This window comes from Hydra vulgaris, chromosome 12, assembly GCF_038396675.1.
Source record: "Hydra vulgaris chromosome 12, alternate assembly HydraT2T_AEP".
Taxonomy (NCBI): domain Eukaryota; kingdom Metazoa; phylum Cnidaria; class Hydrozoa; order Anthoathecata; family Hydridae; genus Hydra; species Hydra vulgaris.
In genome coordinates, this window is record NC_088931.1 from 48865038 (window position 1) to 48892730 (window position 27693).

A 27693-nucleotide genomic window follows, 5' to 3' on the forward strand; every position below is an offset into this window, starting at 1 on the left:
GAAAAAACAAAAAAAATAATAGTTTAACTGCATTTAATTTTGTGTATTTGAAGAGACAAATTATTTGAATAAATTACGAAATATTTTTAAAATACTCGCTTTAGTTGTCAACAAAGTATTAAAAATTATTTTAATCAAAAAACTTTCGTGTTAAACTCTTTCCAAAAAGCGTTTCACGAATTTCCGGCAGCATCTAAACAAAACAAGAAAGTGGCTAAATATTTTAAATACAAAATTTTTTTTTTTTCAAATACAATTGCTTAACACGATTTATAAAACAAAACCTGACGAACCTGTCTGCTCAAAAGTTCTAGGCGACTCTCTAAAGTGTTTGTGACCTTAATACGGCCTTCTTTGGCAAGTAGCTCCAGCCCACCAGCACTAAATTACAAAGGAAATTGAACAGTGTTTTATGAAAAGTATATAAGTATTTATAATAGCTTTTACCTTTAAGATTTTAGGATAAAAAATAACTTTATATAATTTAGATAATTTACACGAGATGTAAATGATTGGTGTCTGATGAGGTGTTTATACCGAACAATAAAAGGATTGATTAATAAAAGGATTAATTAAAAAAAGCTTCAACTGAAATAGTTGTAAAATTTAATTCGGTGCGAGGGGTCCAGAGTTATTATTTCTTTAACTCTGATGCATATAGGACATAATTTATAAAACATTGTTATGTCAAGATCAGGAACCCATAAAAAAAGATTTTAGACCATCAAGATGTTTTACTGAGGTAAAAATTCGTCATTTACTTCATTAGCAAATTGTGCAATAAATATAATCTTGTTCAATACATATAATCTTATGCAATATTATTGTTAAAATAGAAAGAATATTGAAAGTGTAACAGTACTTGAATAGTAGTGATACTCTTTTAAGAGTCTTCCTGACAAATTTATTTAAAAGCAACGATTAGGCAAAACAAATAAAAAATGTAATGAAAGAATTTGAAAATGAATTTGTATGAACGTTTGTGCTGATTCAACATTCATACAACAAAGGCACAACATTCATACAACACAGGCATACATAACTTTTATTAATGTCATTTTATGCAAACACTAGCAAAAAAACTGAGGCACCAAAAAAGATCTGTTTGCAAAGTTTAAAAAATATTAGATCTAATTGATGTTAAAAATAAATAAGATAGTCGCATTAGATTTAATTGCTACACCTAAGGAATACCTATGAAATGCCATTATTTGTTATAACTTTCCTAAGGTCAAAACAGACAATTTGATAGAGTTTGATGCAATTAAATTTCTTCCTTCCTCAACCCCCTTCTTGTCACGAATCTAGATTTATGCAAATATACTTATATTATTTATGCTTTAAACTAATTTACTAAAATTGAAGTTAATGACAATGAAGGAGAGAGATGTCAACAAAATTGTACCTCATCATGTTATTTTTTCATACCATAGTTTCTGAAGTGTCATTCTTTATAACAAAAAGAGGAAAAAGATAAAATATTAGCCACATTTCTTAAAAACATATCTTACTTTGAAATAAAGAAACCTGAGGTCAGAGATAATATGTTCAAGAACACTCATTTGCATGAAATTATTGGGAAAAACAGCTGGAAACAGCTTATACTTAATCTTAATAAGCAAGAGAAACCATTTTGTAGACCTCAATCTCAGCATCATATTTTTCAAACATTTTGTGTTAAATATCCATTAATGACTGCTCTGATAATTTCAATAATTGCCTTGTTCAAAACTTCTTAGCAAACACTCACATGGTATTAAAAAAACATTATTGTGGTTGCCGAAGAAAATTAAAAAAATTGCCTTGCTTAAAATTTCTTAGCAAACAATCAAATGTTATCAACAAAACAGTATGATGGTTGCTTAAGAGAATAAAAATAATTGTTGTGTTCAAAATTTCTTAGCCAACACTCACATGTTATCAACAAAAACATGGTGGTTGCCAAAAGAGAATAAAAATAATTGTTGTGTTCAAAACTTCTTAACAAACACTCACATGTTATCAACAAAAACATTATGGTGGTTGCTAAAGAGAATAAAAATAATTGTTGTGTTCAAAATTTCTTAGCAAACATTCACATGTTATCAACAAAAACATTACAGTGGTAGCCAAAGAGAATAAAAATAATTGTTGTGTTCAAAATTTCTTAGCAAACATTCACATGTTATCAACAAAAACATTACAGTGGTAGCCAAAGAGAATAAAAATAATTGTTGTGTTCAAAATTTCTTAGCAAACATTCAGATGTTATCAACAAAAACATTACAGTGGTAGCCAAAGAGAATAAAAATAATTGTTGTGTTCAAAATTTCTTAGCAAACATTCACATGTTATCAACAAAAACATTACAGTGGTAGCCAAAGAGAATATAAAAAAGAGTAGGCAAGAAAATGAAAAAGAATACTTCAAGAAACTAATGAATAACTTGACTGACTACAACAGCAAGCATCCATTTTAAGACAAAGGATTTTGCATTATGAAATATTAAAAATTAATTATAGTTGAACGTAGTAAATATAAACAGAATTAATAAACAATAGTCAAGGAAAAGTCAGTGTAATTAATTGTTGTGCTATAAAAAAGTTGTTAGTGCAGAGCGTAAATCTGATGCACAAGAGTGTCAGTCCTTGAGCAGAATTACTCGTTTTGTGAGCGGATGCCACGTTGTTTGTGACGACGTGGCATCCGCTACGTCGTCAAATCCATACCATTTGTGATACGTCGTTTGTGACGACATATCACAAATGCTATGGATTTGTGCCTTATGGTACAGTATGAACACAAGAAGACCCCGAGCTTTCATCCGAGACTGGTATCCTAACAAGAGGTTCCACTCTGGATGTACACCAGGGTATCCTTTTAGTTAAATTATCCCTTTGTGTTATCCTAAAAGGACTTATCTCAGGGTATCCCATCAGGATAATTGCTTCAGACTTCTGTATTGACACCAAGATCACAGGAAACTTGGTGGAGTTCAGTTTAACTTGCATACAATTGTAAGTGGTTTTTTGACATGAGTGACAGTATCTATAGTGATTTATTTCAGTATAATTTGGGTCAGTGAGGGTTGAACTGCTTCAGTTGCTTATAGCTGTGTGTGCGATGTTAATATTCAATGTAAAGTTTGTGTGTATGCATACTGTATTATCATGTGTTATTAGTATGAGTTGTAAGTTCAAGATTAGTTGAAAGTCATTTAAACTGGTATAACATAAGCTAGATGTGGATTCATATAGAGTCATAAAATATATGTAAAGTCATATAGAATAGATATAAAGACCATTAAGTCATAGAAAAGTCATATTAGGCATATAAAATATATGAACTGTTATAACTAAATAATCTGTTATAACTAAATAATCTGTTACAACTAAATAATCTGTTATAACTAAATAATCTGCAATATTCAAATATAATGACAACAATACAGTAACAATATCTTGCATATTTATTTCTTGACAAGTAGCATTAGTAATCTAGAACCATATGGAAATTGTACACTTACAGATAAAGGTAGGATGTACAAAAATGTGTTTCATAGTTTGCATAGATAACTAGAGTGACTGCACGTCATATGATTGTAATCTTATGAAAGGTATCTGATGTGGGGTAGAATTATTTGTTTTATAAAACAGTTAGCAGGTAGCCTCTATTCATTTAAACAAAGTCTATGTGTATGAGTCTATGACTGATTTTGTGCAATGGGTGGTTTACAGTAATTATTTGATAATAAGATAGATAGGTGCCTTACAGTACAGTATGAACACAAGAAGACCCCCAGTTTTCATTTGAGACTGGTATCCCATAAAAAGTTCCACTCTGGGTGTACACCAGGGTCTTTTTTTGTCAAAGTATCCTTTTTTGTTATACCAAAAGGACTATTCTTAGGGTATCCCATCAGGATAATTGCCACAGACCTCTGCATTTGTAGTATTAATGAAATACTTTTTGTTCTAAGATTATTTAAAGTTTATTTTTAAATATAGAATTTATGTTAAAAGTTACCTATTGAATTTAGCAAACTTTGTTTAGTTTTTCAGTAAACTTAACCAATAACAGTTTGTATTTTCTGATGCAGAAATAGATTTAGATGATTGGAAACTATTGTTTTTTTTTGCCTAAAACATGATTTTGGGTTGATACTTTTTTTCACATAATTAAATTCAAAACAACTTAAATTTAAATATGTGAATTTTTTATTTTTATTCTTGAACAATCATACTCTAAAAGAATGATCTCAAAACAGAAAGTTTCAAATAATTTACATTTTGAAATTGTATCATAAATCAAATTAGGTTGCTTTTATCTAAGGAATGAATCTTAGAAATCAAGTTAAATAGTTAACAAATGCTTGACTTAAGCAAAGTCTTGCTAATTTGAACATATAAAATATGAAATATAAATTATGAAATATAAGTTTGAGTTAAGGTAATTTTTCTTTAAATGAAGTTTATTTGGTAAAAACTTTATGAATAAATCTGTTGTCATTAAATATCATGTAGTTTTCTTTGCTGCAAAAAAGGCAGGGCAAGTGGTTTAAATTAAAGTATCTGGGCAATTGACCTTTGCTAATGACAAAGATTTGAAAAGAAAAGGCAATTTTTCCTACCCTACATTTGTGGCTGCAAACCCTATTAAACATAGATAAGTGTGTTTACCACTGACACATTGGCAATTTTTAAGAGGTAAGGTTTCATTTGGTTGGAGCCAATAAAACAAGCCAAATTCATCAAAATTATAAAACTGTTTTAACTTATACTTTGATAAAGCTGTTGGTAACATGATTTCCTCTTTATGAAGTCGAATTATTTTTTCAATTCTTTTAATCACCTGTTAAAATTATCTGGCTTAAAAAATGGAATAAAAAATGGAAGTAATTATTTCATAATTAACCCCAATTTTTTTTTTCAAATAAATTTCTGAAAAACAATAAAATAAATATAAACATAAAATATCAGGTTGAGGAAATACGTATTATTTTATTCTGTTAAAAATCGTTTCAAATACTTATACAGATATATTTCAACTTTTAATTGTCAGACCCATTTTTCAATCTGAGACATTAGTAGTCATTATACTGCCAAGATAAACTAATTTTCAGCTTAATTTTGAGTTTGTTGCGCTATGCAGGTTTCTTATTTTTTAAAAACTAGATTAGTTTATTTTCATATGCACAAACGCATCTTGCTATTGACTAGTTTTGACATACCTTTCAGCATCTCTATTCATACCCAATATTTAAGTGTCAAAATATTGACACTTAAATATTGAATTAAAATCTTAAACTTCTACAGATTCCTGAATAGCTTATTTATAAAAATTATTTTCTGATTTTAGCAACCTTACATTATCCCAATCGATATTATCTTTGCAAGTTTTGCGATGTTGAGTCAGTCCATTTTCTACAGAATATTAAATACTGGTGCTGTTTCATTCTAGTTTTTATCTAACTGCCTGTCTCGCCTATATATTTTGATCAGCATTTACACAGAACAAAATAAACACCAGAATTTTTTTTTTTGCAATTTTGATCAGTTACGAGAGCAGAGAATTGACGTCAGATTAGGATTAGCTGTAAAAGTTGTTTTGATTCCAAATTTTGAAAAAGTTTGTTTCAATACTTATGTGCACAGCAATCATCAGCATAAAATTTGTAAGTTAAAGGTTTGCAGCTACAGGTAAATATGTAATGCGTTTTTTGGTTGTTATTTTTTTATTTTTTTTTGGTTGCTTTTTTGGATATAAAATGCAGGGGTCTGTTTTTTTGGGAAATATTTAAAAATTCATCATTTAAGCTACTAAATTTAACTTTAATGGCAATATCTTAACTCATATTTAAATATGAGTTAAGATATTGCCATTAAAGGCAACTAATGCTGATATTTACTGAAATTCGTTTTATTTTGGTATGTTTAAAAGTTAACATGGTTAGTTAACATGAGTCCTAAAACTTCTTACATAACTTAATCTTACACAATTTTAACTTAATTGATTTTGGTGTTATGTATTGACACAAACATTTTTTATTTAGATTTATTATATTTAATTACATTTAATGTTTGATATATATATATATATGTATATATATATATATATATATATATATATATATATATATATATATATATATATATATATATATATATATATATATATATATATATACATATATATATATATATATATACATATATATATATATATATATATATATATATATATATATATATATATATATATATATATATATATATATATATATATATATATGCTGATTCACTTCCAACAAAGCTGCAAGCAACCACTATTAAAAAAAAGAGTTATAGAGCAAGAAAACGGTTGACAGAAGACTTATAGAGCTGTAGGTTGTATGAGGCAGGAAAACATGAAGATGGGAGAGAGTTTCAAAGGGTTGAAATACAGAAAAAAAACTGGACAAATTAAAGTTTTTAGAGCATGCAGGGACAGATACAGTAAACGAACGAGACTTAGCTGAATGAAAAATCAAGCTAGAATGAGTCTTAGTTGATTTAACTAGAGATGATAACTGCTTTGAGCAGCGACCATGATAGTATTTTTAGAAACAAGAAAGAGATGCAACTTTATGACAATCGGAAAAAGGCTCAAGCTCAGCAGATCAAGTGGGTCCAACTACATTTACAATGTATTTTTGGACCTTGTCAGAAGAGAAAGAGCATCATTAAAAGAACAAGACCAAATATGACAAAAGTATTTTATACAGGGACGACTAAGAAACTTGTAGAAGTAGAGAATAAAATCAGGTGAAGAAAATGGCAAGCACTATAAAGAGAAGCAACCTTAGTGAATGCTAATTTAGCAATCTATTGTATACAGCTAATCACAAAAGTTTAAACGATTACAGAATTTAGTTTTTCTTGAATAAAAATCTAACGGAAATAGATATCAAAATAATTTTTTTTCCGATTTGGTAAATAGGTTATTTGCTAATAGAATTAAAAAAACATATACATGATGTTTCGACACATCACTGTTTACTCAGAAATTTCATTAAAAACCAGGTGATACAAATTAAGAGGTGTCACAATGATTTTATTTAGGATCAATTATTTGCTAATTAAAATTGCTAAAAAAAAAATCACACAAATGTTCAAATAGGCAAAATACTTCATGTTTCTGAATATTGCGTTCGAAAAACCATCAAAACCTGGGAACTTACCAAGGACGTCTCCAACATGCAGCATACTGTTAGTTTTTTGTAACATCATTGACAAGGCGGTGGGGGTTCTGTTGGCATCTGGGGATGTTTTTCTCACAAAGGTATAGGCTTCTGTGAGCTGTACGAAGGCCAAATTAATCAATACACCTACAAGAACGCATTGGAAACGTGTTTAGTTCCATCAATCAGACACTTGTATGGCACAAGCAAGCAATTCATCTTTCAACAAGATGGGGCTTCAGCTCACTCAATCAAAGAATATTAAAAAAAAAAAAAGGTTCAATGTGATGCCCTTTGATCTTGGATCGTCAACCAACTGACATATGATGAAATTCAATCAACTCAGCATTTGAAGCAACTTTTGAATGAGTACTGGCTGAAGGTACCTCGCGTGATGTGCATGAAATTAGTTGAATCAATGCATAAACGAGTTTATCTTTGCTATAAAAACAAAGGAGGCTACTTTAAATATTAATTTTGCTTTATTTTTTTCATTTTTTGTTCGAATCTTGCAATTCGTTTAAACTTTTGTGCTTCTTATTTTTCCTATACAATTTTTTGTAATTGTTTTTTTCTAACTAAATATTAAAATTTTTATAATTTGTTCATATTTATTTTAAAGCTAATTACTTTATCTTTAATAAATAAAAAAATTAATTCGATATCATTTTACAGTTTTTTTTTATTAAACAAAAACCAAACAAACTTGATAAAAATTCTGCAATCATTTAAACTTTCATGAATAGCTGTATAAGAGTTTACAAGGTTAGTAGTAAATGATAATCCAAGATGTAAAAAAGAGGAATCAGTGAAAAGGTTGTCATTCATTAATATAGGAATGCCAATAGTATCACGATAGTTTTTTGCAGTAAATAACTGAGTTTTGTTGAAGTTAAAATTTGTAAGCCACTGTGAACCCCAATCTGTTACAGAAGTGAGATCAGATTCAAGATCGACGTGAATAGGAGTGCGTCTGAACAGCAGCAGAATGCCACCTCAAGAAAAATCACCATAGCGATAGACCAAATATATGATGCTAAGGGTGTTGACTAGTGAGGATGAGAAAACATTACAAAAAATTATTATTCTGGTTAATAAAGTTTAAGTTTATACTTTATTGCAAAAAATTATGTTTTAATTGTCTAAAGTTATATTAAAAAAAAAAAAAGTTATACAAAAAATTAGATTGTTTGATTATTGGACTGTAACACACACACACACACACACACACACACACACACACACACACACACACACACACACACACACACAGATATATATATATATATATATATATATATATATATATATATATATATATATATATATATATATATATATATATATATAACCCCTAACTGGTTGTCAGAAAGTTTTTCCATATTTTGTTGACAAAAAGTAAAAATTAAAATGTAAGACCGGAATTTTTTTTTTGTTACTTGATAGACTGTCTGCTCCAACCAAACCCTCAGTCGATGTAGCAGCACTCCCTTGCGAGTCAGGCTATAAGATAGTCAATGTAGCAACACTCTGTTGCGAGTCAGGCTATTTGTCAGTCGATGTAGCAGCACTTTGTTGCGAGTCAGGCTATAAGATAGTCGATGTAGCAACACTTTGTGCATGATTTACAGTAAAAAAAAATAAATAAAAAAACATTTTATTAAAAAAAATAAAAACAAAAACAATGTTTATATTATTAAAAACATTAAGAATGTTTTAAAAACATTCAGAATGTTTTTAAAAACATTCTGGTCAATTAAATTTGCATTTTTGCGGGTTTTTTAAAAAACAATTAATTTGTAATTAAATAAATGGTTTTAACTTTTTGACAACACGCAAATGTTGGACGAAAGTCAAAAGTAATTAAAAGTGACGTATTTGTTGGCATAAGAATCATTTTTTTCCTTCAGTACTCCCAAATGCAACAATCTATCTATCTATCTATCTATCCATCTATCTATCTATCTATCTATCTATCTATCTATCTATCTATCTATCTATCTATCTATCTATCTATCTATCTATCTATATATATATATATATATATATATATATATATATATATATATATATATATATATATATATATATATGGTGGTTCAAAAAACAAGTTTTAGTCTACTACACTTAACTAAATGTGTTCTATATAATACAAAAGCACTAGGTTTAAAATTTTTTTGAATAAAAAATATTTTACACAAAATTTACATAAATATTTTTTATTTTTATCCTAAAAACAATAGTTTTTAGGCAATTATATCTGAAAAAAATATTTTTATGTAAAATGATTATTATTTTTGAAGTTTTTATATAATTTCGCTTCTTTTGAGTACCAAGTTGACATACTTTAGAAAAACTTTTTTTTTCAAAATGTTAGGGACCTGTCAAATGTTTATAGGTTTTAAGGCACCCCAAAAAATATTTTTTATTCAAAAAAATTTTAAACCTAGTGTTTTTGTATCATATAGAACACACTTAGTTTAGTGCAACAGACTATTTAAAAAAAAGTTGTTTTTTGAACCACCCTAATATATATATATATATATATATATATATATATATATATATATATATATATATATATATATATATATATATATATATATATATATATATATATATATAGTTTGTTGTCTTTGGGAAGAGCGGAAGGAAAAAAGTGATTCTTACGCCAACACATACGTCACTTTTAATTACTTTTGAGTTTCGTCCAACATTTGCGTGTTGGACGAAAGTAAAAACCATTAATTTAATTACAAACTAATCGTTTTTTAAAAAAACCACAAAAACGCAAATTTAATTGACCAGAATGTTTTTAAAAACATTCTGAATGTTTTTAACAATATAAACAATGTTTTTATTTTTATTTTTTTTAATAAAATGTTTTTTTTTTTATTTTTTTTTTACTGTAAATCATGCGCGGAGTGTTGCTACATCGACTATCTTATGGCCTGACTCGCAAGGGAGTGCTGCTACATCGACTGACAAATAGCCTGACTCGCAAGGGAGCGCTGCTACATCAACTGACAAATAGCCTGACCCGCAAGGGAGTGCTGCTACATCTACTATCTTTTAGCCTGACCCGCAAGGGAGTTTTGCTACATCGACTGAGGGTTTGGTTGGGGCAGGCAGTCTATCAATTAATAAAAAAAAATAATTCCGGTCTTGCATTTTAATTTTTACTTTTTGTCAACAAAATATAGAAAAAACTTTCGGACAACATCTACGGGTTGTATATATATATGTATATACATATTTATACTAATACATATATATGTATAAATATATATATACACATATATATATGTACATATATACACATTTATACTAATACATATATATATGTATAAATATATATATAAATTCATGCATTTTATGTTTAATAAAAAACTGTAGTTTTTCTGGAATAAAATTAAAAAGGATTAACACAAAAGATAACCACAACACATTAAAAACACTTTGTTGTGATTTTCTATCTAAAGGGGGTTTCAAGGCACCATAATATCTATACATAATTATATATAGAGAGAGAAAAAGGATATCTTTAAATTATTGAGTGATTTCTTATTGCTTTTGTTGGTAATCAATTATGATTAAACTCTCCAAACAGAAGGTAAAAATAAAACCTTAGCTGCCCATTTATTCAAACCTTTACACCAAATTAGCAAAATGGAAAAAATTTTTTCTTTTACCATACCATATGTATAAAAATTGATCCTGAACAACAAAGCACGTTGAAAAATTTTGCAAATGATTTAGCGATATATGAAAATGTCTAGATGTAAAAGAAATGCAGATAAAAAATAAATTATGAGTAAATAAATTATGAATCATCAGATGAAGGCGGTTTGGGAAACTCAGTAAATAATGATTCAAAATTTTTAAATTTTCCTTGAAATCAAGTACAGTATAGGGATTTTTTTATAAGGGCCTACTAGTGATATATACTTTTTGACAAATATAACAAACAAACAATGTAAGACTAAATTACTGCACATTATACAAATGCTCAAATAAATAAGTAATATTAATAGATTGCTTATTTTTTTGAGCACTTGAAGTCTGATACTAAATTGGCATGGTATTATATACTGATATATTTACATTATCGAAACTGAACTTTCTTATAGGATAAGAATAGTTTCTATATAAAATGAGAGTATCACAGTTGTTAGGAAGTACAACACAAGAAATAAACATTTCCATACATTCATACAGTATGTCTAGATTTATAACTAACTTGTTTATTAAAATATATATAACTTATAACTAACTTTTTATTAAAAATATTAGTTAAATTGGTGTTTATACATGTAATTGTGCTTTTAATGATTGTATGCTAAAAATTTACTAGAATAAAAGAAAACTATTCCAAATTTTATGCACAAAAAAACTAAAAAATTGCTAAAAAAACACCAGAAAAACCAAAAAACGTTAAAAACAAACAAACAACAAAAATTTTGAAACAACATAAATTTTGAAAGATTTAAAAATCTTTATTTTTTAAATAAATTGAGGAAACTGTTTTAAAAATGATCTTATATATATTTTTAACTTATGTTTATGATAACTTATTTCCTAATTCAAGAAATCGTTTTTAAAATGATCTAATAAATATTTTTCAGATATATATCAGGGTGCGGATTCACAAGTTTTGCGTAACTCTTGCGTAGCTGAGCAAAAGTTACGAAAAACTTACGCAAAATATTTTTTGCGTAACTGTTTGGTATTCACAACTTTTTCGCAGCATTTGCGTAAAGTTAAGGTTGCGCATGAGTTACGCAAAACTTAGGCAAAAACTTACCCAAAATTTAAGGCAAATATTTTATAACTGTTTGTATAAAGGAATTAGTTAGTATTACTCATTTTTTTTATTAAGACACACAGGGCAATGTGACCAAACAGTAAATATTTTTTTTTAAAGACAGGGCTTAAATTTACTTACAATTATTATTTTGTTGTTGTTGTTGCTATATTTAAAAATGTAGCAAAACCATATAGGGGCTATTCAAATAATACGTGACATTCTTATATGAGACGGAGGTGTTTGAAAGTGTCACCAAATATCACATGGGAGAGGGGGTGTTTAGCCACAGCGTTGACAAAATTTTTAAAATTTAAATTCTAATCACAGCGGAATAGTAAACCTTTAGCATAAAAGTACAAACTCAAAGATATATTTGTTTAAAAATAATGTCACGTCACAAATAGGGCGGGGAGAGATTGTTTAAAATGTTACATATACAAAAAAGAGAGTCTAAAAACAGCAAAAAAGTGTTTCGTTGTACTTGAATAGCCCCATATAGTATATACGCGCAATTACTTATAAAAGTAATAGCATATATAGCATAAACATTCTTTCAATCTATTTTGAGTATATATTAGCAAAATAATCAAAATAATTAATAATTGGATTAAAAATGGAACAAATAGGAGTCGCTTGGTTTTTTAAATAAGATATCGATTATTAAAAAAGTGCTACACATCTATTACTTCAAATATAAACATTACAAGCACTCATTAAGAAATAATTCGGGCATATTTATTCAAATCCAAATGGGTAATATAAATTGTATTATCCTGGGCTTATGCAAGATAATTATTCGGCTTCCTGTATGATGCCATCAGTGAATGCCCATTAGTTTTATTTAACCCTAACTCCAAACCTACAGCAAACCTTATTTGTAAACATAACTGGCTAAATAAACTAGCTAAAATATACAGAAAACTAGCATTTGAAAGAACTTTTTTTTCTATTTTTAGTATAAAAAGAAAAAGAAAAACAAAATGAAATTATTATTTTGAAGCATTATTTTGGTGCCCATACCAGTCCTATAGTACCAAATAAGGTCTGGGTTCACACCTGATCAGATCATGCAACTTGTCTTGCATTGCTTCAGGAAGTTAAAACAAAATACTTTAGTTTAGCATAAAATTTCACATTCATAAAATAATGGAAGTGTTAAACTAAAGTGTTTTTTTTTTTAACTTCTTGTTTTCATTCTTACTTCTCATACCCTAAGGTATAAGAAAACATCATGATAATTGTTAAAATTTCTTTTTAGTGGTCTTGTTTTATCATATAATTAACTTGAATCAAAAACACCTTTATTTGCAATAGGGAATGACAGTTTCATTTCAAATAATGAAATTGCTTCAATAAATTCAAGAAATACATTTAATTGCATTCTAGTATATTTGTAACTATTTATAAACAAAATTTCTATTGTCAGAAATATAAGGAACATTTTGAAAACATAAGCAAAAGTTCAACAACTTTTCCATAACATACTATGAAAAATACATTGTATTTTTCATAATATGTTATGGAAAATGTTTTAATTGTATAATTAATAAAAGTTGAGTTTGAATTAAAACCCACTTGTTTTTTGTAATTTTTTTTTCAGTGATATTTCAGATTGAGAATTTATGGTACCATATTTGCACGAATAAAAACATGATTTTTATATTTGATGGATAGCGTAAAGTTAATTTTGTGAATCAGGTACATGCAGTATAAAAAAGTTTGACTCTTTGACACAGTAAGTATTGATTAAATCACAACAACAAGTCTTGTAGTAGGTTTTCAAGACATCAAATACAGTACAATCTAATAGCTACAACCAGTGTGAGCAATATGCTGTCATCTCAAGAGTTGTAATGCTATTTTCAACAGCAACAGATAATAACTCTACTGAATTGTGAAAAGCACTATCACTCCATTTGGACTAAATGGTGGATCAAGGAACTTTTTATGGAATTTCTGCTCTTTGCAATAACAAACTATAACAATGAGATTTCATTTAGATATACAAAAATAAAAAAGATCTACCAAAACAATTTAAACTATTACAGAATATGTTTGTCATTTGCAAATAACAATATTATTTACCAAGAAATTAGGCTTTAAAAAACAATGCTCTTTTTTTAATAATTTAAATTATCCATAGATATTAATAAAATCTCCTGATAATTGAAATAAATAAAAACAAAGCATTATTATTCAAAATAATCTTAATATTGTTATACCTTTAATACCTTTGAATAATTGAAATTATTGAAAAACATAGTATCATTATTTAAAGTAAGTTTAATATTTAGGTTATAATACTTTTTTACTTCAATAGCCTCATTACTCAGAGATAATTTTTGCATTATTGTATTTTGATAGTCTTATTCTCATTTATAAATAAAAAAAAACAGATATTTTAAAAACTAATGAATTGATTACATATTTTTGTGAATATTGTATCTATATTAGCACAAATATTTTCTCTCTCACAAAGAGAGAGAAAATATTTTTTTTAAATTTATAAAGTGAGAGAGAGAGAGACTCTCTCTCTCTCTCTCTCTTTTTGCTAGTTATGCAAGTTAAAGTAAATACTTCAATAATATTATTGTATATATTTTTGTATAATATAGTATAGATAGTATAGTATAGATACAACCATAAGTTAATATAGTATGGATACATCATATAGTTTTGATGTATGACAATAACTAGTTATTAAGTTAACTTATTTAATAAGTTATTGGTATACTACAAAGCTATCTAATATATATCCGTACTATCGTCGCTCTCCTTGTTTTAGCTAGGCTATAAGAGAGTGAACCATCGATTATATAGATTGTGTGTATATTTTTTTAATCTTAAATTTAAGGTGAAAACAAGTTTTATAAAACAAGTTTATGTAGTACATCTAAATTTTTGGTAAATATACTACTATTGTTGTTGTTGTTAAAAAAAAACTATAGTTGTATTATTTAAATAAATAACTTAATGTATAGCAGTATAAAATTAAGATAAAATTATATTTTATTGGCAATAACAAACAAAATCTGAAATCTTTTATAATAATAAAAACGCCTTTTTTAAATATTTGTAGATGATTCAAAGTTACGCCAAACTCAAGTCAGAAAATAGCAGACGTAACTTTTCTTGCGTAAAGTTTGCTGAGCACTTTTTAGGAAAATGTTGTGAATACCGTTTTTTAGACTTTTTGCGTAAGTAATAACTTACGTAAAAACTTAGGAATTTCGTAAGTTTTTGTTTACGCAAGGTTTGTGAATACCACTTAGCGTAACTTTGAACTTAAGCAAAACTTACGCAAACTTTACGCAAATTTTGGACTTACGAAAGTGTTGTGAATCCGCACCCAGTGCCGACAACATGGTTTGAAGTGGAAGGGGGGGGGGGGAGAATTGACAATTTTTAAAAAAGTCTTCTATAGTCGTCGGCTCTGTATATAAACATTATATTAAAAACTTTGGCGGTTAAACAAACATTATATTTTCGTTTACCCGCCAAAGGAGAAACCCCTGCAATTTAACTTGATTTAAGTTTTTTGAAATAAACTTTTTGTATTGACATCAAATATAAGCGAATCAGACCTGATTTTAAAAATAAAAATAGTCAAAGAGCCGGAAGTTTCCTTCGCCAGAAACAAAATGGTGTTCAAAATTAAAAAGTTTTTTGTTAATATCTCATTCAATAATTTATTTTGGAAAGTTTATTTAACTTTTAACTTATTTTCTAATGTTTATCTATGATATGAACACAACTTGTCTTGGCACTTGGGGATCCCTTTAACAATTAACACTTTATCGTATTAACAAAATAAATAGTTCTATTCTTTACAACTTCGTAAAAAAGTTGCAAACTTTAAAGAAAAAACTTTAGCGTATCAAGCTTATAAAAAATTGTAAATCACTTAAAAATTCCTCGACAAACCATCTGACATATTCTAGAATTATTAATATTTCCAGCATGCTAATAATGGTTCTGGTTATAACAATTAGAAGAATTGGTCATGTTACCAGAAAAATGAATGAAAAAACATTAACTGCCTTAAAATCATATTCGGACTTCATATTAGAGTTTTCCAAAACTAGGCTGCTTGCAAATATAGATTACTTGGCATCAACTGCCATAAAAATAAAAGAAAATACCAACGTAAAGATTACCAGCACAAATGAATTAAGATGATTGCCTGAATTGGAATCTGCAAGGAAAACCAAGCATTATTGATAACATGTCTTTACTTTGTCTCACAACACGATAAATGACATCGATATTTTTACTTATCCAAAAAATGCTTGATTGGTTGTGCATTTTTAATATAAAGAGGGTCAAAATTGTATTTCAGCATTTTTGAAATTAACTAAAACTTTTACTTAGAGCCTTCCAGCAAAAAGTAAACCTTATACTTGTTTTAGAAATTTATGTTAAATCATTTATTTATATTAATCATCTGGGCTGCCGCCCCATAGACAAGAAACAAACAGTTTTACATCTTCATATTCATCATTTAGATAAAAAAAGGGTGCACCACAATAAAAATTTCTGGTCAACAGAAACTTTCCCCCAATCCCTAAAGTATTTGCCTAGAAAGCCTCTAAAACAATATATGAATGCAGTTTACATTAGAATTTTAAATATCTTTTAAAATCCTATCTCTGACCTTTACTCAACCAAGTGCCATATGTGGCTTTACTCAACCAAAAGTCCTTGATAGGGGAGTTTCAAATCGGAATTAACTTATCTTTTTTTAAAAAAAACTGTAAGGCAGCAATACATGCAGATATATCAGAAATTATATAAAATATAAGGAATTACACAAAATATCAGAACAAATGTGTAACTTTTTACACAATAACTTTTTTTTTTATAAATAAATTACCAGAATAAAATGCTTAACAAAACAATAGACAAAACGGAAATTGAACTGGAAATTAAAAAAATATATAACAAGGAACAAAATATGTGAAAAGTCAGAAAGAAAATGTGTAAAAAACCAGTGGTATAATGTGTACAATTATGTGTAAAAAAACAACACAACACAAAAAAATACAAATGTATTAATAAATGTATAGTAGGTATGTAATGTAGACTTTAGGAAGCATAAAATGAGAAAAATCATCCCATAAATTATGACAAAAACAACCTAAATAAGAAATCAAGCAAAATCTTTTACCCCAGTAGCTTTGCTTAGACATTATTTAGCTTGTTTTATATTATTTTGAGTTAGATGGAAAAAGGGTCGACTTAAAAGATGCAAAATGTTAGCAAAATAAAAGCTTTTAAAGACCTTTTTTAAATATCATAAATATGAAAAAAAACACAGCAAAAAAAAAAATATTTCTTAGCATTGCAGAAAATAATTTAATTTTTTTTTTTGCTTTTATATTGTGTTACATGCACACATATAAGTAGGGGTGTCCCAGATAAGCTATCCAGCCGGATAGGAGTATCATTTGGTATTCAATATTTGGCCAGATAATAACTTTATTGGGTTTTTTATATACCGGATATTTCATGCTAATATCATTTGAAAATGGAAAGAAATCTAAAACAGAGGATGCAGGTGACGCTAGTAAATTAAGTGCTAACTTGTTTTAGCACTTAAAGAAGTGGAAACTTCTCTTCATATTTGCAATAATTTAAAACATCATTTTATCCAGTCAGATATTAAAAAGATGTTATCCGGGACACCCCAACTATATGTTGGGGTGTCCCGGATAACATCTTTTTAATATCTGACTGGATAATAGCATCTGGTGATATTTTGTCCTAATTTTTTGAAAAAAATAAATGATGATAATATTTAAATTGAATTGAAAATCACACAAAAAAATAAACTTAAAAATGATAACAATAAATGTTTATTTAAATCTCACCATTCAGGACTCAAAAAATGTTGCATGTCAATTGATAATTCACAACTTTTCTTGGTGTTTTCATAGTATGCTTTCAAACTCTCTTCTTTGGCAGCCTATTTTATAGATTTAATAGAAAAATATTTAATATATTATCACTTAAACATTTAATATTTTATACATATAATAGAAAAGAATTAAATATATCACTTAAAAAAACAACACAGCCTTAGTGACAAGAAACTTTTCAGAGAGATGAAAATCTTTGCTAATTTCACACATAACAATTCAAAAAGTTATTCCTTTAAACATGTTTAAATGTATGTTTATATTCTTTAAATTTACATGTTAAACCAACAGAAAGAGTTTATTAGTACTTAGTGTGGATGTGTTATTTCTTAAGCAACGTTATCATAAAAACTGTCAATCTTGAGAATTGCATGTTACAACAAAAAAAAACTTGACAATTGTGCATGTCACAATATATTAAAAGTTTGGACATTTGTTCATTTGAACATTAGTAAAAAAGTTTGTTCAATTCTAAAAAATACACCTTGATGAGCTCAACATCAGCCTCTCTGCATCTGATTTGGGCAACTGGCTCCAAAAGTTGAAACAAAGACTAAAAAGATCAACTTTATAACTGAATAGTTTTTAAGCTTTTTGATTAATTGCTTGTTAAAAACATTTCTATTCTTCTTAGATTTCGAACTTTCTAAAACAATTAAAAAATGAAATAAAAATCTACTTGAGTCAAAAGACCAGTAAGAACTTTTTGGTAATGATTCTTATCTTTAGTAACTTTACCAAGTTGACTACGAGCATCTTCAAGGATTTCCTAAATTAAAAAAAAAAATGAAACAAACTGTTATGATTAAATATAACATAAATTAAACAGAACTAAATTTCATAAGAGTATGAAGTTTAGGTGAAAATTCAGCCTATTTATAGTTTTTAGAAAAAATAAATCTAAATTTGTTTCCTTTTTTTTTGACAATAATTATTACCAACAATTATGAGATAAGCATCAGTAATTGAAAGAAAAGAAAAGAAATACCTGAATATATTGATTTTGTGTTTCTAGCAAACGCAGACGAGCTACATTAAGATAATTGGAGCGATCGCTTAATAAAAAATTGTTAATGAAAATTAACATAATAAATTTTTAAAACTACAAAAAAAGTTATAAATAAATTATTCCTAAGTCATATGTTTGTATTGTTTGTATAAAAGTAATATAACAAAACCTTACATTTTTCTTTGCAAATCAATTTGTTTTTCTTTTTTTTCATAGAGAGCCATAATTTTGAGCCTTTCTTGCTGCACAAGACGCCCTTTTTCAATATTAAATTCTTCTTCGGCCTGTTAAAACATTATAGTCATTACCTTTTGTTTAACAACTCAAAATAAAATTATTATGAAATATTTTTATAAACATGATTGAAAACCTGATGCAATTATTTTCTATGAAATTAATAAATTAGGGCTTGGTGTACTATCATCCAGGGGATAATCTAGAAAAATTATTTTGGGCAACAATAAAAGTTAGACACAATTTTGATCCACAAATTAGTGATTAGGAATGAGGGGCAGGCTTTTTGAGATTTTTGAGAGGAGGGATTTTGCCAAAATCCACACCTTAATCTCAAAATGTCTTGTGCCAATTTTTTTTTTGATTGCATACTAATCAGGGCTCAAAAAACCAGCTTTTTTTCAAAAAAAATGTTTGTTTTTTTCGTAATTTTGGGCTTTATTTTAATTTTATATATTATATTATAGCTTTTTTTTAATTAAAAATATTGAAAATAAATATAACTTTCTTCATTAACTTTATCTAAACTATATATATACTAATATATATAAACTAATATATAGATATGTATTGATTTATTTTAGATTTGAAAAAAATAATATATATATTAATCCCAATCTATTTATATAAATATCTCAATCTGTCAAAATATTTAAATTAAAGTTGTCATAATGTATTTCTAAATAATGTTTTAAATATTAGTAGATCTAGTGTGATGGACCATCATCTCAAGTTGGAACTTAGTACATCTGGTGTGATGGATCATCTTAAGTTCTTCAACAGTTGTTAGTATAAGTTTCTCAAAACTTTGTAAGAAGTTGATGTTATCATTCACAGTATTGACTAATACAGAATACTGATACAAAAATATTAAAATTTTTCTTCATTGTACAATTGTACTACTTCAAATTACTATTTAAAACTTCAATGTACTATGAAAACAAATGGTAGTCAATATAGCCAAGTCTGATGAATACAGCAGGTGATGAATACAGCAGCTCCCAGCCAAGTGCTTCGATTGTATTGAGCTGGTTTTGCTTTGTGTGCAGTTGCATTGTCATCTCACAAAATTACTTTGCAAATATGTTTTTTGATTTTCCATCTGTCTTGCTACGAGATTTTATTGCATAACAAAAATGCTTAACACTAATAAAAGTAACTTTAAAATAGCTTTGATATTTACATTGTTAAAAGTAAAATTGCGTCCATAGCGTATTTCAAAGTACCACTTTGTAAACCATTTTAATTAATATAACAAAAATTACTGGTAAATCTAAATTTGGTATTTGAAAAAGATTATTTCCTTATAATTTATTTCTTAAAACATTATTTTTTACATATTTTTTATTAATATCTTTAATAAAAAATAAAAAACAGTTTATAGATAGACTTTAGTTACCAATGAGATATTTGTAAACATAATGTTCATGAATAAATTATATCAAAAGAACTTTACATGACATTGAATTAAAAATAAATAAAAAAAATTTAAATTCATTTATGAAAAATTCTCCCTCCCTTTTTTTTTTAAGAAAAAAAGGGAGAAGTTTTTAATCTTCGATGAAGAGACTCATGTATTATGTAATGAATTAGTTAGCAGAAGATAAGAAAATAATTTCTTTAATGAATATTGCAAAACTATTTTAAATTCCTTTGAAACTAAATTTTACATTCTACATTTTCCTAACTATTTTACATTCCTTCAGAACTAAATTTAAAATTTTAAACCATATTTAATTACTGGTTAGATCACCTAACACATGATAACATAATATGAATATCAGGGCTTGGCAAATTGGGGAATGTATAGTATAAAAAAACGAACTTGAAGTTCCCAGATAACAAACACAGCATTTTCCCAATTTTGTTTTTAAGTTTGTTATTGAAAACTTATTTTACACTACATTATTTTATGTTTTAAAGATATGGAAACCAGCTGAAACATTTTGTTAGCAGTCTTCAATAACAAGTGTAACTTGTTGGTGAAGACTGCTAACAAATTTGTTTTTAATTAAAAAATTTTCACTTGATTTAGATGCAATCTTCTTTGTTTGAACAAGGATGTTTATCTTATTGCTGCAATAAAAGTATGAGCATTAATAATGTTTAACTGAGACAAATACTTTTTTTTCTTCTATTAAATTTTTCATTCTTTAAAATTAAATCAATTTGTTTTAAAAATGAATATTGAAAAACAAACTTTTAATAAAAATTTTTTATATTTTTAATATAACTAAAAGTTTTTTTGTTTTTAACGTTTTGAAAAATTAATGTGTTGGAGAGGGGGTTGATTTTGTAATAAATAATTTATACTTACACAGAGGGGGGAGAGAGGTCGTTGAAAGAATACACTTGGGTACAAGGGGGATAAGCTCTTAAATCAAAAGACTCACTACTTGCATGCTTTATGGATGCCCCCTTACACAATAAAACATTTTGCTTTTTTATTTTAATTGTTTTATTTAGAATTAAAGTAAAACATTTATTTTGCAATTTTTATTTTTATTATTTTATTTATAAATAAAATATTCGTCTTGCTGTTTTTATTTCATTTAGAATTAAAATAAAATGTTTAATATGCCTTTTTTTATTTTAATTATTTTAATTATTTTAAAAAAAAGTTCATTTTTTTATTTTTATTTTAGAGTAAAAAAAAACATTTTTCATTTTTATTTTTTATTTTTTATTTAAAATAAAATGTGTGTTTTGCTGTTCTTATTATAATTATTTTATTCAGAGTTTAAATATTACTTTAATTATTTTATCTAGAACTTAATTAAAACGCTCATTTTTGCGTTTTTATTTCATTTAAAATAGCAAATAAAAATTAAATTTTAGAATCGCACACACCAGCCTAAAAATGCTAGTGGTAAATTTCAAACAGAGAAGAATATAGACGTTTGCCAATAAATATTAAGACAAATGTCAATGTTTGTCAATAAAAAAAAATTGTCAAGCCCTGAATATACTATGTTACCATTTATAGGTGACCACATAACACATAGTAACATAATATAAATACATTTACTACAGGCTACATAGCATATAAAATAAAATTTAATATCTCAATAAAGTATTAGTTTAATACCAACCTTAGCATCAATTTCTTCTGCTTTCTCTTTTGCCTCTTGATGGATAAAGGCCATCATATGATCAATCTATAAACAAAGCAAAAAAGTAGTTGGTAAAAGCTAGTTTTCAAAAAGAAATAAAAAGTTTTGAAACTATGATTATTTTAGACTTACTTGTTTTTTAACTTCTTCATCATTCAAACCCATTATGAACCGCTTCAAATGAACTATTAGCTATAATAATATCACTAGATGTAATAAATAAGATTGAGCAATATATCAAGCATACATATACACACACATATATGTATATACTAACTATTCTAACTATTTCTTCAACGGCCAGTCTCAGAAACTGGCCATTGAAGAAAAAAATATATATTGTGTGATTATTTTACATATATATATATATATATATATATATATATATATATATATATATATATATATATATATATATATATATATATATATATATTTATATATATATATATATATATATATATATATATATATATATATATATATATATATATATATATATATAGAGAGAGAGAGAGAGAGAGAGAGAGAGAGAGAGAGAGAGAGAGAGAAAGAGACATTCTTCCTGATGAACCTGCTGATGGTGAAACACAGTGTAGAAGAAATCAAAAATTAGATAAGTGTTTTTACTAATATATATATATATATATATATATATATATATATATATATACATATACATACAATGGCGGCTCGTCAATAGGGGCCATAGGGACCCCGCCCCACCTAGATTTATTTAAAATAAAGTATTTGTTAATGTAAATATGTATTTATATATATGTAAATATGCAACTATTAGCCTAAACTATTTGCAGACAGGTTTTATAAAAATAAATAGTTCTAAGTTAGTTCTAATTTTAAATTATTTTATTTTATAAGTGATATGTTTATTTGCAACTTATCTAAAGTATTGTAGCATTGTTTTAATTCATCACCAATATTGGCTGGGCCAATTTTTACTGGCCCTATTTAATTTGTTTGTAGTAATATAATTTTTGATGTGGCTCAGCCATATTAATGAGAATCTTGATTTGTGTATTAATCGAACAAATGTATCACAAGTGTATGGCAATGTTTAGGTAGTTTATATATGGTGACACAAGAAAGCTTAGTACAAATATTTTTTCAAAATAGCTTATGTATTATATATTCTGCGGCATAATGAATCAGCCATTGAAAATTGTTTACATTGATTGGTGGCAGTTAAGTTATTCTACCTTTTAAGTTGCCAATTAGATTGATGCTGAACCAAAGCCAATTTCAATCATGATCATAAGCATCAATCACCGGTTTTAAATAATTTTTTATCAGCAAAAAAATGCAACTGGGTTTTCAAGTAACATTTTAAAATTAGTCAATATTACTATTAGTTTGATACAACAAAGGTACAAACAGCCAAAACAACAGAAGGTATGAAGAAAATTTTTTTTTCAATCACAAAAACTGTACCACTGGGGATACTGTTACATTTCATAATACACCTTCAATAATTGATACTTCCAAAAAGGCACAAATTAAAAAAATATACAAAGTTTAGATTATTTTAAAATGTTTGACATTTACCATTACCATAGAAATAAAATAATCAGAATATTTTATTGAAATGTTTTTTTTTTTTTTTTGGGTTAAAGCTGAAGCCAAATAACTAAAACTATATAAACATTTAAGTACTGTTATGTATGCTTACAAACAGATGTCAAGTTTTTATTTTTAATTACATGAAATCAATAAAGCATCTTTGACAATGCAAATAATCTTGTGAAGTTTACTATTATTTGACTGACATTTTAAATGTTGTATTTAAGAATTATGGATTTAATTAAGTAAAATATGTGTTGTATTATGAAAAAGTTATTTAAAAAACATGTTTAAAAATTTTTTAATGTTGTAAAACTATCTTTTTTGTTTTTATTGACCCTCTCACCATTCTCAGAAAACTTTATGTAAACCTACCAGAGAGTTCAATGTATATGTAATGTTACATTCTTTATTATTTTATTGATTGGTAATTAAGATTAAGAGCCCTTCTTGAATAAACTACTGTTGATAAAGTTTGCTTTTAAATCATGCCAAAGTCATAGTTATAATATATTTTAAAGTTATCTTATTACAATAATTTAGGTTCATTATTAAGATAAATTAACATGAACAAAATTTACAGTTTGTTGGCTAAACGCTTCTCATCATAGGGATCCGAAAAATTTCAATTTTAATAGACAACCTTTTCCTCAGAATCATATAAAATATTAAAACAACTAACCATTACTAAGTGAAGTTAAGTTGGTGTCGGAATTAACCGTTTTGATGAAAATGCTGTTTTTAGTGATATCAGCACAATTAATACCCTATCTGAATTATGCATGAAAAAAACCTGGTTGAAACATTTTCTGAAGTATCAAAATTGATAGAGATTGTTTTGGTCGCGCCTGTGTCTACAGCTGATGCTTAACGGTGTTTTATTACTTTAAAAAGAGTTAAGACACTTATGAACTATTAGGGCAGTTTTCAATCAGTTTTAGCTGGTTTTTTCATAGGTTTAAAAGATTCAATGCCATTAAATACTTTATTTTGAAAGTATGCTAGCGCTTAACTCTCTCAACTATTCAAAAAACGCTAGCGTCCTAACAAACACCAAAACATCTAACAGCAAGTCATTGCAATTTTGTTTGGCTAATATTTCCTGGCCCCACCAAAGTGTATTGTCACTGGCCATCACTATATATAAATATATATATATATATATATATATATATATATATATATATATATATATATATATATATATACATTCTATTTTCCTAGAACAGGCCCTGTATATATATATATATATATATATATATATATATATATATATATATATATATATATATATATATATATATATATATATATATATATATACTATATATATATATATATATATATATATATATATATATATATATATATATATATATATATATATATATATATATATATATATATATATATATGGGCATATATATAATTAGGGCAGCAGTACCCCCCCCCCCCATGTGCTAGCAAAATTTGGCAGAAATATTGCCGAATGTAGGGTTACTTTGGCCAAAAAAATATATATTTGCCATAGAAAAAAGAAAGAGACATTTTTTTGAAACAAAACATAAAGTTTACATAAAATGTAAACTTTATCTTTTATTTAAAAAAAAAAATTTGAAGACGAAAAAAATTCAAAAACGAAAAAAAAATTTTAATTGATAAATGCCTGTCCAAACCCAATCCTTGATGTAGCAGCACTTCTTGTATGTTCTACCTATTTGTCAGTTGATGTATGTAAGCAGTGAAAAAATAAAAAACAAAATCATTCAGAATGTTTTTATTTTTATTAAAAGAAAACAAAAACATTCCAATCTATTAAGTTGCATTTTTATGGCTTTTTAAAAAGCAATAAAATTTAATTATTTAAATCCTCAACTAAATTTAATGATTAAAAGTGTATTTGATTTTGTCATTTTTAAAAACAAAAAGTCAATTAAGAGCCATTTTTTACCACAATTGGTAAATTTAAAGCCTATAGGAATTCGACCGGCATCTTTTATCTTGGTATATAAACAAATTCATATTCCTTTTAAAGGAATAATTTCAAATAAAATCATTTTCTAAATGGAAACGAAAATAACAAATATTTAAATTACCAGCTAATGTTAATAGTTTAAAATTACTTTCGGGCGCATATTTTTATCCTAATTGAAAAAGGAAGTTTTATAACATCTAATTAAATTTTGATAATTAAAAAATATATATTTCTAATTATCAAAACATTTTTTTTTAAATATTTAAAAAATTCAAACTGTATAATACAAAAAGAAATTGTAACTAAAACAATTACTAATGTTACATTAAACATAGTTTTAACTAAAATTATATTTCTGATAATAAAAAAATGTATAATTTAATTTAGATTTAAATATATATGATTTAATTTTGATTAAAAAAATATACTTAAGTTCATTAAAATTAAAGTTAATGATTGGGTTTAACTTTAACGGAGAAGGGTATAAAAATTCATATTAAAAAAATAATAATAATAAGTGATAATAATAACTATTTATAATGATTATTGGTATATTTATAATAACAATAGCTATAGTATTAATCATAATAATTATGATATTAGAGCACGAAAATAGAATTATTTTAGTTTCTGTTTATATATATATATATATATATATATATATACAAACTAAAATAACTCTCTCTCTCTCTCTCTCTCTCTCTCTCTCTCTCTCTCTCTCTCTCTATATATATATATATATATATATATATATATATACATATATATATACATATATATATATATATATATATATATATATATATATATATATATATATATATATATATATATATATATATATATATATATGTATATATATATATATATATCTGTGTGTGTGTGTGTGTGTGTGTGTGTGTGTGTGTGTGTGTGTGTGTGTGTGTGTGTCTGTGTCTGTGTCTGTGTGTTAGATAAGTCAGTGTATTATAAAAATAGAGTGCTCTATGTTCTTAAAGAACAGAGCAATAACAAATTAGTAAACACGCTTAATTAAATTTCTTCTGTGGTCTGTTTCACCTTCTGTAGGTAATGTCTATTTTCTATTATTTTTATGTCTTTTTTCTGTTTTTCAAACATTCTTTCTGACAAACTATCAGAAGGTGAAACAGACTGTAGAAGGTATATGTGTGTATATATATATATATATATATATATATATATATATATATATATATATATATATATATATATATATATATATATATATATATATATATATATATATATTAGTAAAAAACAATTATCTAACTTTTTTCTTCAACTTGAACTTAATTTATTATTGCTCTGTTCTTTAAGAACATTGAGCGCTCTATTTGTAAAATACACTAACATAATTTATATATATATATATATATATATATATATATATATATATATATATATATATATATATATATATATATATATATATATATATAAATTAGTAAAAAACACTTATCTAACTTTTTTCTTCAACTTGAACTTAATTTATTATTGCTCTGTTCTTTAAGAACATTGAGCACTCTATTTGTAAAATACACTAACATAATTTATATATATATATATATATATATATATATATATATATATATATATATATATATATATACATACATACATACATACATACATACATACATACATACATACATACATACATACATATATGTAATTAATCAAAAGTTTAATTTAAAAAGCGTACCTGTGCAGATATTTATTCTGTCCTTCCCTATAAAATACAAAACAAACAGTATTTAAAATTATATAACGGGGGTTTTAACTGAGAAAAAAAAAGTTTATCTACAAATTTAGATACATAAAAATCGACAGTGTTTTAAGA

At 26.1% G+C, this 27693-nt stretch overlaps 1 protein-coding gene across 3 annotated transcripts; it reads right to left on the minus strand.

Annotated features, from left to right (window-relative positions):
* Positions 1-22: 22 nt before the first annotated feature.
* On the minus strand, positions 23-27693 carry LOC100209716 (V-type proton ATPase subunit E). Of its 3 annotated transcripts, none has more exons than XM_065813546.1 (10): positions 27556-27693; positions 22412-22471; positions 22259-22324; positions 19107-19216; positions 18912-18978; positions 18603-18692; positions 18408-18476; positions 17876-17970; positions 294-381; positions 23-193 (listed from the first exon to the last, which is right to left on the minus strand). In XM_065813546.1, exons 2-10 carry the CDS (start codon positions 22442-22444, stop codon positions 131-133), a joined length of 681 nt encoding a protein of 226 aa, XP_065669618.1. In that variant the 5' UTR covers positions 22445-22471; positions 27556-27693; the 3' UTR covers positions 23-130. The 3 variants fall into 3 exon arrangements, with proteins under 3 accessions (XP_065669618.1, XP_065669619.1, XP_065669620.1); XM_065813547.1 differs by having other exon boundaries at positions 22412-22485; positions 27556-27627; XM_065813548.1 differs by lacking the exon at positions 27556-27693 and adding an exon at positions 25954-25998.

Excerpts from the sequence above, each read along its gene's own strand:
- LOC100209716 (XM_065813546.1), bottom strand. The coding sequence starts at position 22,444 with ATGGGTTTGAATGATGAAGAAGTTAAAAAACAA. Across the intron at positions 17,971-18,407 it reads CTGATGTTGAGCTCATCAAG|GCTGCCAAAGAAGAGAGTTT; the intron begins GTGTATTTTTTA and ends TCTATAAAATAG. Across the intron at positions 382-17,875 it reads CATTTTTTGAGTCCTGAATG|TGCTGGTGGGCTGGAGCTAC; the intron begins GTGAGATTTAAA and ends TTTGTAATTTAG.